Raw genomic sequence first — 14,134 nt, 5'->3', positions numbered from 1 at the left:
TCATGAACATCATCAAGAAACAAGAAGGTAGTACGAGCAGATATACTCATGAACCAACACCAACAAGTACACATTCAGCTAGTACGAGCAGATCTACTCATGAACCAACACCAACGAGTACACATTCAGCTAGTACGAGCAGATCTACGCAGGCGAAATCAAAGACAGAGGGGAAGAGAAGAGGGACGAGCTGCGAAGGAAATCTCGCAGACTCCATGCCGGGAGCATTACCAGCCAACCCTTTGTCAACGAACCCTAGGGTGGAGCGGGGGAGAGCTCGGGAGAGCAGAGCCGGAGGAGAGCGGAGCGAGAGAGCGCGAGAGAGAGGAGGAGGAGGCGGCGGGCGCGAGAGGAGGGAGGAGTGAACAGTATCCCAGGCGGTAACCCTAGCGAGAACCGCGGGTTATATACCACGGCTAGGGCTGGCCGCGGTTGCATCCGCGGAGCCGGTGTGGGACGCCCGCGGGCCGGTACAGCCTGCTAGCCGCAGCTTGGCCGGCTAGTATGTGGAATTTTGGCGTGCCCGCGGAGCCGGGCCAAGGGGTCCGTTTTGCACAAAGAAGACCTGGCTAAGTGGGCTATGCAGCCATCCAAACGTGGGAAGATTGGTCTACAGGAACCTGGTTGGGGATTAGCCACCCAACCAAACAGACCTTAAGCTTTCACCAGGCCGAGCAAATTAAACCACCACTGAAGTCTCATCGGCCATGGCAGTTTTTACCTTGTCAAATCCGAACCCACCATTGGACACATCGAACTCCTTGTCACGCCTCAACGAATAGACTGACCGGTTGAGATCGATATCATAGGCGTTTCATATAAAATCGGACAAAGCCAATCTTTTATATTAAAATTATAGAGCTTGATGAGATCTAAAACTTTATATTGAAAATTTATATAAGATTGTTTATTTGCCCAATACTTATTATATTATTTCTTCTTTCTAATTTAAAATGTTTTTTTATTTTTTTAATGATCTCGGATCAAAATAAACTCTATAACAAAGTTGTAGTGCTGAATGATATTGTCAGTCGATGATATTTTTATTTAGAATCATTTAGAGTATGGGATACGCAATACAAGATTCAGAGAAGTGAAGTCAAAAGGGCATCATCCGTAAAATATGCTCATAGGTGAAATGGTAAAAAAAAATACATTCAAGGCATGATGTCCTGGGTTCGCAAGGGCATTTTGAGTGGGAATTCTGACTTGGTGGCTTTATTAGTGAGTCGATGTGCCTACTAAAATCAAAATATTTTTTTCTATTGAAATTTTAAATTTGTGGTAAATGATTTGTGCTGGTGGGAAGCTAAGACAACCGCCGCAAAAACAAAGGATCATTTTTTATGGCACAAGATTATTAGTGGCGGGTGCCATCAACCGCCAGCACAAGCTCTCTTTAGCATAGTGTGAAGCACACCGATTAGTAAAAAGACATTAATTATCTCACAAAAGGTTTCAATTTTCAACCAAATTCGACCCAGCTGGTTCTTGGCGCTTCAGAACCTGCCGCATCAGTTTCTGACAAACTTTAATTTGGATAGAGCATCGACACACTCACACACATCGTCCTAAAAAGTACACTTGTGCCAGTACGAGGTTTTCAAAACCATACATCGTTGATTACTAAGCTTTCACCGGGCCGAGCAAACTAAACCACCTCTGATCGCCCATGGCAGTTTTTTCACCTTTCTTCCATTCTTGCGAAACCGGAACCCACCATTGGACACATCAAACACCTTGTCATCACGCCTCAACGAATAGGCCGACCGGCTGAGAACGATATCGCCGTATTAGCGAGCGTGTCGTCCTGGTGGACGTCATAACAATGTCAGAAGTTCCTCATGAATTTAACCTGTTCTTCCGGACAGCCTTGTTTTTTGACTGAAACGATGGCGTCATGGGCGTTTGGTTTACATGTTGTCACCGTCAGACTCGTCAAGAAACTCGCATGGTTTCCTTCGCGGCTGCCTTTGTTCTATCTCACCCTCTCTCTGAATCTTTGTGGAGATAAATTTATGCGTCGCTTCAAACAACGTCAGCCTCCAATCTTCGATTTTTTAAATCTGCACTGAGCTGCATCACTTTGTCAGTTTCGTCTCTCAATCCCTATATATACACCAGGGTACTTCCATTGCACTTGCAAGTACTACCATCTAGCACATCCAAGGAAGAAGATCGAGATCGAGATCGAGGTCGAGGTATAGAGAGAGTAGCAATGGAGGCGGCCGACTTCTTCCGCGTGAGCGAGTGCAAGGGGCAGAAGACCATCGATGGCGAGCAGGTGCCGCTGGTCCTGGCACCCTCCGACGACGGCGCCAAGAGCAGCGGCTGCGAGGCGCTGGTGGAGGCGCTCAAGGCGAACCGGGAGTGGGTGGAGGGCAAGGTGGTGGCCAACAGCGGCGTCCTCCTGCGCGGCTTCGACGTGCGCGACGCCGCCGAGTTCAACGCCGTCGTCGAGGCGCTGGGGTGGCCGGACATCCGCTACGTCGGCCCGGCGCCGCGCACGCACGTGCACGGCCGCGTCTGGACCGCCAACGAGGGCCCGCTCGAGGAGTTCATCTACTACCACCACGAGATGGTCCTGGTAATAATAATTAAGGGCCTCGTTAATTAGTTCGTCATCGATCTTCTTCGCTTGCCATTGCCATTTCGATCGGCGATCGCCATTGCTAACGACGAAGCTCTGCTTGATGATCGAGCTCGATCTCACAGATCAAGGAGTTCCCCGGGAAGGTAATCCTGTTCTGCGAGGTGCCGCCGCCGTCGGGCGGCGAGACGCCGTTCGTGCCGAGTTTCCGGGTGACGGAGCGCGCGCTGGAGGAGTTCCCGGAGACGGTGGAGGAGCTGGACGCCAGGGGCCTCCGCTACACCTTCACGGCGCTGAGCAAGAACGACACCAAGTCAATGCGCGGCCGCGGGTGGGAGGACGCCTTCGCCACCTCCGACAAGGCCGAGGCCGAGCGGCGCGCGCGCGCGCTGGGGATGGACGTCGAGTGGCTCCCCGGCGGCGGCGTGCGCACGGTCCTGGGCCCGCGGAAGCTCACGCGCGTGTTCCCGGGCCGCAAGGGCCGCCGGATGTGGTTCAACACCGTGGTGGGGATGCACGGCAAGGAGCTCAGCTCGGCGACGCTCGCCGATGGCTCCGAGATCCCCGCCGACTTCGTGCGCCGCTGCGGCGAGATCATCGAGGAGGAGAGCATCCAGTTCCGGTGGCAGAAGGGAGACATCCTCATCCTCGACAACCTCGCCACGCTCCACGGCCGCCGCCCCTCGCTGCCGCCGCGCAGGGTCCTCGTCGCCACCTGCAAGTGAACGCGCGGCCGGCGGCGCAGATGCTGAGCTCCGCTCCTCGTCGTCCATGGTGTACACCGCCGCAATAAGATTGTACTAGTACTAGATTGTGTTGAGGAGCAGCGTCGGCAACCGATCGATCGGCGTGCTGTATAGATGGCACGCCATGTGTGATCTCGTCAGGTATTCTAGGTGTTCTTAAGCATGCATGATGCAGCAATGACTTGCTAGATGCATGTGTGTATGTGGGTTAACCTCAGTGTTAACACCTGAATTAAATAAGAAATGAATGAATTGGCGATGTGTTTGAGTAGATTTGTTCAGTGATTGATTTCTCCAAACCGAGTGAAATTCTGTACAGCACTCCAGACATGAACAAAAAAAAAAGAAATGCTGCATTGAACTTTCAGTTGAGTGACAGCAGTTTGGGTCACATCCAAATGGCTACAATGGACGCCTCAAAGGTGCTCTGCAACAAGACAACAATGTAAAGCTGGCTGGCAACACAACACTTCGCCGTACAAGAAAACAGACGGAAACACGCTTTGGGCACCAGGTCAGCCCCAGTGTCGATATGCACAAAGACCTCATCCAAATCAGTCACTATCACCATGGACAAATGTCAAGTTAGGCTATTACAATGATAACAGAATATCTTTCAGCACGGCGGAACTTGCCATGAGACTAGAGCCTACAGGCATAGTCAGGGATTCGGTATTCGGGGCCTCATCATCAGTAACTAACGGCTTCGGTTTATTAGCAACAAGGCAACTGCAATCACACTGGATTTACATTGTACATGAAGCACGGAAACCTAAATCAGGATCTAACAAGTCACAAGCAGGCATACAGGCTCCTAGTAAATGCCAGCAAAAGCACCAGGTTTTTGACTTATACTGAGGCTACACAACACTGACTCTCTAACTGTCCCCACCATGTTCAGTTTGCGCCTGTGGCTGTGGCTGAGCTTGCAGCTGGGGTTGCAGCTGCGCTTGTGGGAGCTCATGTGATTGCAGATGCACCTGAGGTTCGGGTTGCTCTGGTGATGGATGCAGCGGCGCTTGTGGTGTTTGCTGCGGCTGTGGGTGGAGCGGCGCTTGTGGGGGTTGCTGCGGCTGTGGGGTTTGCTGCAGCTGAGGGTGCAGCTGCACTTGTGGTGGCTGCTGCGGTTGCACTTGGGGTTGCTGCGACTGAGAATGCAGCTGCGCTTGTGGGTGCTGCGGCGGCTGAGGATGCAGCTGCAGTTGAGGTTGGAGGGACTGCTGTGTTGGCGAATGCAGCTGCAGTTGAGGCTGCATGGGTTGCTGTGGTGGAGTATGCAACTGAAGCTGAGGATGTGGTTGTTGCTGCTGCTGCTCTTGTTCTGGCTCCTTTGGCTTGGGGGCTCCATTATTCATCCTTGCACGGGCCTCAGCAAACATCCTTTGTTGCTCAGCAACAGCTTCTTCCTCTGTCATCTCAATCCCAGTGAACTTGCTAGCTTTTGGTGAGTCCTGCTCAACAGAAACATTGGTGTCACGCACAGTATTCAAGGTTACAAGAGGGATTAGTATGCATAGCCCAGTGAGTGAGTACAAACCAGAGTATCAAGTTTGTGTTGTTCATATGCAGCATAAACCTCATCAATGTACTCTCTGAAGCCAAGATCCTGGGATAGCAAGAATTATGATCAGCTAAGGAAATTCACATGTTGATTAGTAATATTCACAGCTAGAGGGGAAAAAACAAATACTATATAAAAACACGAGTAAAGTACACCAGCGGTCCTCAAACTTGTCACGATGTGGGCATCCCGGTCCCCAAACTCGTAAAATGCAGATTTGGCTCCCTAAACTTAGCTTCGGGTGTCATCCCGGTCCCCGAACTCGCAAATTGCATATTTAGCTCCCTAAACTTAGCTTCAGGTGTCATCCCGGTCCCTAAATAAAAAATTGCATATTTGACCCTCTAAATTTAATTTTGGATGCATATCATCTAGGTGCATGATTTAATTTAACCATCAGTATTTGAAAATTAACAATACAACTTGAATTTATTAGATTTCCTACGAGAAAACTTTCATAAAAATCCCTTCAAACAAATTATTTGTCAAACTATCACCATGTTGGCCACGTCAACCCAATCTGATTGTGTGAAAGTGTCCATCACCACCGCCGCTGTTTACTGGCAAGTGTCAAAGCAATTAGCAATACTTTGTAGACGATGAGGTCGGGCAAAACTCTCGCCCATACACACAATGGGAGGGAGACATGCCTATAGGAAGAAGGAAGATGTACATGGCATATGTCCCGAAACCTATTTTAGAAATTTAAATGTGCAATTTACATGTCCGGGGACTATGATGATACCCGAAATTAAGTTTAGGAAGCCAAATATGCAATTTGCGAGTTCAGGGATCCGGATGACACCCGAAGCTAAGTTTACGGAGCCAAATCTGCATTTTACGAGTTCAGGGACCAGGATGACACAGCGTGACAAGTTTGAGGGCCACTGGTGTATTTTACTCAAAAAACACAGTACATATCAAAACCCATATCCCAGCATGTATGCATATAAACAGCATGCAGACATACATTCTGTTCAGCAATTCACTCCAAAAAAATTTCCATGATTACACAAGGGCACATGAACTCAGATATTTACCTTCCATATCATACACTAATCTCCTTACGAATTGTCCCCAAGCATATTATTATTTTTATATTAGAGTTTGCATAGAATTGAATTAACACAGCTGATGCACTCTATATTAAACAAGCACATACAAAAGCATGTTTATACAATACTAAAGCCAAATAATGAGAAGGTAGAGTTCCCCAACAACCCCAAAAAAATCATCAAGGATAACCTCATCCTTGTCCTTGTGTTCACCTAATTATTTTCTTTGAGAAGTATCACAATAAATTGTGAAAGGACAAATGACTAACACTTAGGGCCTTGAGAACATGCTCAGGAGCAATTGTTTTCTTCTCTTCTCGGCTGCATACTTCATTGGATTCAGAAGACAGGAGATTGATGAACTCTGAAAAATGTGCATACAAGTAGTTAGGCTAGAAGTAGTTCTACCAAACTCTATTCTTCTATAAAAAATCAATCTTTGTTAGTAAGGCTGCAAGAGATGTCCATGAAAGATGTGTAAACCATTTAAACAGAACATGTTATGCCGTTAGTTCAATAAAATGAGTATAAAAGAACACGTACATATATATGGTAAAAGCATGGATCTTCTCATCAAGGCAGCAAAATATGGTATGAGAAAAAGTTACAAAAATCTTACTGTGCTATCCTTCTAAAAAAACTTGTTTAATCATTTATTATTTCGCAAGATAATGACCAGAAATAATCATAAAAAAGGCGTATCTACTACTAAAAGCTCCAACACAAGGGAGAGACTCAAAATAATCATATTTTAGACAATTAGACAGCTCAATCGTATATGTTATTGCAGTCTGCACTGTGCAGTACATTTTGCATGCTGACTCATATTTGTTTTTGGAACTACACTCAGAAAGTTCAGTGCTCCAAATCAATATTCCATAAAGGACAGTGATTCATGTCAGGCTGTAACTTACAGGATGATACCATTGTGCAGAACCATTTATTGAAAAAGTGATCCTTGCATTGCTGAGCACATAAGTTGTACCATATGCTAAGATGGTATATATAATGGTGTATACTGTATAGTATCCGCATGCCTTACCTACACAGCACTCAACAAGAAGATCCTGTGCATCTCTTGCCACTCGAACATCAGGAGGAAGCATCTCTTTAATTATCTTAAACATTGTTGCTGAAATGCAAAGCAGAAAGTTCAATCAGTACAAGATTTTAAAACAATTCCGCAAAAAAAGGGTGTCAAATGCTTCCATCCAGGTCCAGGAAATTTTATTTAGATCGCAAAGCTCTAATTTGGCAGAAAACATTATTAGCATAGTCGTAAATCTATATAATTTTTTATTCACATTTCGTGGTAAACATTAATTAAAAAGGGAAATACAATACTATTATGCAATAATCATCATCAAACTTTCCCAGAATAGTCCGCGGTCATAACCAAAACATATCAAGTTATAAAACAAAACCCATTTTCCTATGTTACCACAAACAGCCATACAATTCAGACAAACGGATTTGATATGCTGACCCACAAAAAGAATCAAAACACATGGTGTAATATTTCAAGCCATTGGAGCGCCGACCAGAGAAAATCAAAACTAAGGCCAACTTCAAGCAAGGTAGCCCTAGGACACATTTTAACAAGACAGTTAAGCCCTAGGACGCATTTTAACAAGACGTTAGGTCATTACGTAACCGTATACGTGGACTTAAAAGCATGGTCCAAATCTACTAGTAATAATCAGTGTTTTAAAGGCGCCGCCTAGGCGTCCGGCCGGACCTAGCCCACCTTGGGGAACAGTAACGCCTTGTCGCCTAGGTGTCCGGTGTACCCAGCTCGCCTTGCGTCACCTTGTCACCTTTAAAACACTGGTAATGATGAAACATCGAATGCCACAATCCGACAAACAAGAAACTGAAAACCAGCTGGAGCAACAGCATGACCTATCAACTAGCACTGATATAATCCCCTTTGATTAGAACGAACCGCTAATCCATGAAACTATCAACACAGCTGCCAGATTTAACCCTTACAATACGTGAAACTCAGGACTTCAACCCCAGACCTCAGGACATCATCCTACAAACGAATTCGTCCAGAACAACACCTACGCAAACTAAAATTTCATCAACGCACGGCTTCAAATTCCAAAAACCCCAGCTTTTGCTACCGTGCCGTGTCACAAGGAACACGCCACCAACACCCTTGACGAGACTATTCGGACCAAGAGGAACACGCACACCCACATGAGAACCTAACAGCGTCCAATTTCAACAAAGAAGAAAGTACCAGAATCCAGCTTCTACGGGGGTGACCGGAGAGAGGGAAGCTTACATTTGGGGAGGGAGACGTCCTCCTTGGACTTGCCCACGATGTCCATCGGGTCCATCTCCAGGCGCGGCGCCGAATCCGCGCGAGATTAGAAGGGCGCGGAGGCCAACCAGGGCGCCCCGCGAGCGAGCTCGGCTGGAGCAGCGTGGAATCGGGGAGCTAGGGTTAGGGCGCGCGGCGAGGTGGGGGCGAGGCGAGGACGGGGGAGGAGGGGGTGGAGACCGGAGACGAATAGAAAGGGAAAAACTGGGTGCGTATTTTGCTATTCGGCCCCTGAAGTTCGTCGGCATTGAGGTGACGGGCTTGAACTGGTAATCAAGCACGTGTGTGGCGATCGGAAAAGAAATTATTTGCATTGTGGAGTGGAGTGTCCTAGGGACCAAACCACGTTGTATCAGTGTCCTGTGGACAAAAATCCCTTCTCTTTACTTCTTCAGATGTGGACCTTTTGCTGAACACGGACTCTGCAGTGATGGACTAATCAGGTTTCCCACCGTGTACGCTGGGTTAGCAGACCGGTGCTCCTGTCAACCATCGTGCTCAGAATTTCTAAGTGCCTTTTCAAAACAAGAGAATTTCTAGGTGAAGGTTGATACCTTTCTTTAATAAGTGGACGTCAGGTTTTGGGTAATAAAAGGAGTTTTACTTTTGCGTTTTTCTTCTTGAAACACGGTAGAACGAATATACTCATATACAAGCGCATACAAAAAATATTAAAATGTAAGCACGTTAACACCAGCCCCTTTATGAGCACCTCAAAAAAACTGAGTTGGTATCTTATATTCACGAATGTCTTATTGTCGCGTTATAAATTTTTAGAATAAATATGGAAAATACAATCACTCAAATCGAGTATTCGTAGGTAGAAGGCGAGTGGGCAGGCTTGAACACAGAAGACATAATTAACCAATATAGTTTTTACTTCTGTACTTAGATTTAAAGGTTGCGGACTGTTAGTGATGCATCAATCCACCTATATCATCATCTTTTTTTTCTCAAGTGAAGCCTCAGCTACAATATTAAAGCATGGGTGTATATGCAAAAGTACCACTGGTGCTCACTTTTTTGCAAGAATGGAACTTGAATGGAATTCTGGTGACACTTTTATTACTTTGTAGCTACAAAACGTGCACTTAACAATTCTAAGCCGTATTAATTCCACAATTATCCCTGAACCACAAACTTGATTAAAAAATTATCAATCTAAAGTGTACTCTTGAGTGTTGAACAAAAATAAAATAGATACATGTGACTGTTAAACGGACTTGCATATCTGAACCACCATGGCAAACCAAATGGACGTGCAGGAGCGAGTGGTTCTTTTCCTCGAGCGTAGTTAGCATGACTTGTCAGAGATAGGTCATAGGTGCAGAGAGATAGGTCATAGGTGCAGATAGGTACGTATATCTTGAAAAAACGTGAGGGAGCTCAAAAGACTAGGCATCCACGTGGACGTGAAGTAACAAGCAATACATGCATTGACTCACATTACATCTTGCCCTCTGCAACCAGGCGCTAGCAACATTTATTTACTTTGTTTCGCAAAGCAGAACATTTAGTTTTGCCAGTGACATGACTGACATCATTTGTCCAACAAAATCATATATTTGTATCACGAATGGGATGACACGAGCTACAAAAATAGAGGGACCAAATACAATATAAACACCTTAAGATTTTTTTCACGAATTTTTTCAAGAGGGGAGAAAATATTTTTACATTGCCCCATGGGCAATCCAGGGGGGAAAACAAGAAACGCAAGACAGAAGAGCGACCAATCCCCGATGGGCTACAGAAACTACTGCCCATGAGAATTTGGAAAGTCCATAGCAAGCAGAATGTATTATATTTCGGTTTCATATCTGAAATCTTTCATAGTGAAATAAAGTCAAACCCAACATGGCATTGGCATGGGACAACCGATCAATTAATCTGAACTTCCAATTGATATTGAATTCCGCATGACACAGCCTCATTAACAACAGAAAAGGATATGAGAGTTAGATATTATAGTGCTTTACATCAATTCAAGACAGAATTGCGGCCAAGGAGCTCTGATACAAACAAGTTATCCTGCAATCTTGTAGCTTGGGTTGACAAGGTTGTCCAAGCCTGAGACGACTTGGATTGATTCGATGACATCCCCAACTTTGACATCCGCCAAGAAATCCTCATTCTCGGTTACGTATCCAAATACTGCATACCGCCCATCCAATATATTGGCATTGCTTGGTGTTAGCTCACTCTCTTTTAAGAGCCAAAAGACTTGACTAGAAGCTGAATTATCATCAAATTCCTGTCATGGATTGCAGTTATCTCATGTTAGAATATGTTAGATATTCAGATAGCTGCATATGCTTATTGTTTAATCTGCATGACTCTTACTTCTCTAGCCATTGCCATCGTTCCAAATGCATTAAAAGGAAGTTTTGTTTGAGCCTTGTAGCGGCCAAGTTCCTGAAAATCATTGACCCCGTGTAACGTAAGAAAAGGCATATTCAAATACAACTGCCTAAAATTCTGGGCACCGATGAAATGGAAGGACAAAGAAGAGATGGCTGATTTTGCTTACTTCAAGTGTTTCACCATATACAGGAGCCTTATCACCATCAACCATTATTTCAAGAGGTACTGTGCGAATTTTGCCAGTGCTGGGATCGATGAACCCCTCAGCTGGTCCCTCTGGATCTCCGGTTTGAACAACAAAGCCGTCAGCTGCAGAAGAACCAACACAGTTCAGAAAAAACTCACGACATCTAGGCAAAACTTGTTCATTTAAAAAATTGAACATTATAATGGTCAGATGAGGTGTGATGTCAAAAAAATTTCCAGAAATACCATCCTTTGTAATGGGCTCTTAACTATGAAAATGCATATGCTACTTGTTACGAGACGAGTACATATTCACTACTTCCGCACATGAAACTCACATCTTATAAAACTTAATGGATATAAAACTGCAACATAATAACAAATGGTGGATAATGCAAGAAAGAGACAATAACTGTTAGGAAGCACCCAAATGACTGAATTACCTCTCTGGATTTCCATGCCATCATAGAATTTCCGTTCCACCAAATCTACGAAGTTCCCAGCAGTCACAGGAGCATTATATCCATCCAGAACTATCCGAAATACACAATCTTCTATGTTGGGATTGTCCTTAATTTTAACCTTCATATCCACAGTAGCTCTTCCTTTGAGAAGAGGCATGTTGCTGTACTCTTCTGGTATTTCATAGGGAAAGCCATCAACCATGTCTTCTTCTACACTGCAGAAATGCAATGTCCCAGGAAGATCTCAGCTGCAGGGTCAATGACAAGTATAAATGAGAAGAGCTGTTTCATAACAGTTCTTACAGCTATTTAGAGGCAGATGCAACTCCGTTGTCTAGCGCTAGAGAGTTATTTGTTAACAAGAACTTTTGCTCAGTGAGCAAGAATATTATATTGATAGATACTACAATTTTCCACCAAGAAACTTCGTACGTAGCTCCCAGAAATAGATTTCGGAACTATTACTGCTTTGCTTAGCAAACAGAAAACGAACATGGTAGTTTTGCTTCAACGAGTAAGTTTACTCACGTTCCAACATACTGGAGAAGCTCTTTCTGCTTTGGAGCTACAGCATCCCTATTTTTGTCTTCAACAATTCTTTGAAGCTCATCGAGTCCAACAGCCAATTTATCCAATAACTCTTCTCCATTTGCTCTTTTGGACTCAGAAAGACTATCAAGAATTAAGCCTCTCCCATTCTCCAGTGCTCTCGATGCTTGTCTGACATTCTAGAATTTAAGGGAAATTCATAAGTTCCAGAAAACAGGTAAGCTAAAGTGACTAAACTTGGAATGGAAGGGAAGCTGATTTCAGTAATTGAATGCATTGCCCTTTGTCTGATAAAACCTAGATCAGTGTTGAAAGGTGCCTCGAAATGCATGACTTACTCTTTCAACTGAATCCAAGGCTCTAACACCAGCAACCTTGAGACTGTCAGTGATATCCTCCAGTGGCTTTTGAACCTCACGAATAGCTTTGTTATCTATTGGCAAAGCATATCTCAGTAAAGCACCTGGATCTTTAATGGGAGGTCCAGAGATCAGAACAGAGACATCTGGAAGAACAGGTTCAAGAGGAGAAGCATAGGCTGACGATCCTAATGTTGGTGCGCCACTGATCAATCCAACTGACAAGGCAACAGAAATCGCACACTCTTTCCAGCTGAAGGAGTTTCTTTTCTGCAAGGTTGTAAGAGAAAGAAAAATGAGAGATGTATCAGGGAACAATGCGCCAACAAAGAAAAGAGCTCACAGTACGAAACTTCAGTCAGCAAGATTAGCGCATCCTAAATCACAGCAGTAATCATACTGCATATTCTCAGCATAAATTGTACCTCCCAAACCTTGCTCAGAACAAGCCCAGGACAGCAACAGCAAAGTTTTATGAAAATTAATTGAAATGCATAATCAGTTACATGGTTGTAGAGTCTTCTAGTAATGAACATAAGATAAGAAAAAATGCACAGTTGATATAATATTCCACATAGAAAGGTGAAGTGCATAAATTAGCAAAACTAACCTTCCAGCTTCATATCTTTGAGAGAGAGAAAAACAGGGTTGACACTGTTTTCCTCTATTACACTAAGTACCATTTTAATCATGTGGATTCTCAAGACTTGCCACTAGATTACTTGGTATTCCATGATTGTCTTCACCACTCTACATCACAGGTGACTGGAGTGCCAAATTACCAATTTTCCATTAACTACACAACTCTGGATCTTTTTCACTGACTGCTCAACGCTACGTCACAAATTATACCTATTTTGTAGAATTTGAAATCGCGACATTGAGCAACTACACAAATACACCCTTTATATCCTGATAATAAAGAAAATTTTGCTACCCCTCACCCCACAGGAAGCTCAAAAGTTCTTTTACCCTGATATTACCAATCCATTAACTTACAAGAGTAGCAATCGCCACCAATTTACATCGTCAACTAAAAAAAACTTCGCCAGTAGTACATTTCAATGCATCAATATTTCAATCTTTGAGTCCAAGATTTCAATCAAGTGCCGGGAAAAGCTCCACATGCCAGCATTGCTAGGCACCGCACGCCTCACCCATCTAGCCGAAGCTGCAATGCAGCAACGCGGTACCACCTAGCCACATTGCTATAGAGCCAACGAAATTCCACACACACGCACGAATAGAGAAACGAGACGAAATGCGGGTGGAGTCCAGGAACCTGACCTCTCCTCCGGCGAGCGCGCACCGGGCGACGGCGCGGCGGCCGCGGGCCGGGAGCGGCGGCAGCGACGGGCGGCTGCTGCAGCAGCAGGAGGAGGCGAGCGCCGCCGCCATGTGGTGGGGTGGGGGTTAGGGGGGAACGGGGCGGGGGGTTGGGGGGAGAAGAGACGAGATGGTCCGTGCCGGTGGTTGGTCGGCGAGGGGATAAGGCGGGGGCGACGGAGGCGCGCAGCGATTGGTGGACGCGACGCTGAGGTGGATAACGGCATGGATAAGCCTCCCTCCCCTGCCCTTGCAATAGCAGCAGAATTATACGGGTATCATGGCATCTTCGAAGTATATTGTACCAATATCTTTTCAAAAAATTAGAGGGCACGAAAAGATTCGTGTCATTTTTGGCGCGCGCCCATACGCGCGAATAGATTTTATAATAGAAGTTTTGAAACTGCTAGCAATATATTACATATGCATATGCTAATTTGTTTAGGGTAAGTGGATAAACTGGTAGTTGTTCTATATTTATTACATTAAAACTTCTTCCGAAGAAGCACGGTCTACGTAAAAACCACTTGGATGACTGCGTGGGCTAAAGGTTGTGCATTCGTTCTTATACTTGATCGATGCACAGGTATGTGAAAATAGAA

At 44.9% G+C, this 14,134-nt stretch overlaps 3 protein-coding genes across 3 annotated transcripts; 1 reads left to right on the top strand and 2 right to left on the bottom strand.

Annotated features, from left to right (window-relative positions):
* Positions 1–2,218: 2,218 nt before the first annotated feature.
* LOC112898226 (clavaminate synthase-like protein At3g21360) lies at positions 2,219–3,589 on the top strand. The gene is made up of 2 exons (XM_025966593.1): positions 2,219–2,587; positions 2,716–3,589. The coding sequence occupies exons 1-2, from the start codon at positions 2,219–2,221 to the stop codon at positions 3,313–3,315; spliced, it is 969 nt and encodes a 322-aa protein (XP_025822378.1). The 3' UTR covers positions 3,316–3,589.
* A 292-nt stretch (positions 3,590–3,881) lies between these two features.
* Positions 3,882–8,491, bottom strand: LOC112897677 (protein Dr1 homolog). The gene is made up of 5 exons (XM_025966029.1): positions 8,246–8,491; positions 6,995–7,084; positions 6,222–6,316; positions 4,874–4,942; positions 3,882–4,787 (listed from the first exon to the last, which is right to left on the bottom strand). The coding sequence occupies exons 1-5, from the start codon at positions 8,298–8,300 to the stop codon at positions 4,215–4,217; spliced, it is 882 nt and encodes a 293-aa protein (XP_025821814.1). The 5' UTR covers positions 8,301–8,491; the 3' UTR covers positions 3,882–4,214.
* A 1,634-nt stretch (positions 8,492–10,125) lies between these two features.
* On the bottom strand, positions 10,126–13,638 carry LOC112897869 (peptidyl-prolyl cis-trans isomerase, chloroplastic). The gene is made up of 7 exons (XM_025966257.1): positions 13,494–13,638; positions 12,186–12,476; positions 11,827–12,026; positions 11,278–11,513; positions 10,815–10,957; positions 10,628–10,699; positions 10,126–10,538 (listed from the first exon to the last, which is right to left on the bottom strand). Exons 1-7 carry the CDS (start codon positions 13,602–13,604, stop codon positions 10,311–10,313), a joined length of 1,281 nt encoding a protein of 426 aa, XP_025822042.1. The 5' UTR covers positions 13,605–13,638; the 3' UTR covers positions 10,126–10,310.
* Positions 13,639–14,134: the final 496 nt, after the last annotated feature.

This window comes from Panicum hallii, chromosome 6, assembly GCF_002211085.1.
Source record: "Panicum hallii strain FIL2 chromosome 6, PHallii_v3.1, whole genome shotgun sequence".
NCBI lineage: Eukaryota > Viridiplantae > Streptophyta > Magnoliopsida > Poales > Poaceae > Panicum > Panicum hallii.
The sequence above is the reverse complement of the archived record's forward strand: the minus strand, read 5'-3'. Positions and strand labels throughout refer to the sequence as shown.

Coding starts and splice junctions, on each gene's coding strand:
- LOC112898226 (XM_025966593.1), top strand. CDS start 2,219: ATGGAGGCGGCCGACTTCTTCCGCGTGAGCGAGTGCAAGGGGCAGAAG. Junction 2,588..2,715: donor ACCACCACGAGATGGTCCTG/GTAATAATAATT, acceptor TCGATCTCACAG/ATCAAGGAGTTCCCCGGGAA.
- LOC112897677 (XM_025966029.1), bottom strand. CDS start 8,300: ATGGACCCGATGGACATCGTGGGCAAGTCCAAGGAGGACGTCTCCCTC. Junction 6,317..6,994: donor TCTTGTTGAGTGCTGTGTAG/GTAAGGCATGCG, acceptor CACATTTTTCAG/AGTTCATCAATCTCCTGTCT. Junction 4,943..6,221: donor ATGTTCTCAAGGCCCTAAGT/GTTAGTCATTTG, acceptor TTGCTATCCCAG/GATCTTGGCTTCAGAGAGTA.
- LOC112897869 (XM_025966257.1), bottom strand. CDS start 13,604: ATGGCGGCGGCGCTCGCCTCCTCCTGCTGCTGCAGCAGCCGCCCGTCG. Junction 12,477..13,493: donor GCGCGCTCGCCGGAGGAGAG/GTCAGGTTCCTG, acceptor ACAACCTTGCAG/AAAAGAAACTCCTTCAGCTG. Junction 11,514..11,826: donor CTTCTCCAGTATGTTGGAAC/GTGAGTAAACTT, acceptor GCATTTCTGCAG/TGTAGAAGAAGACATGGTTG.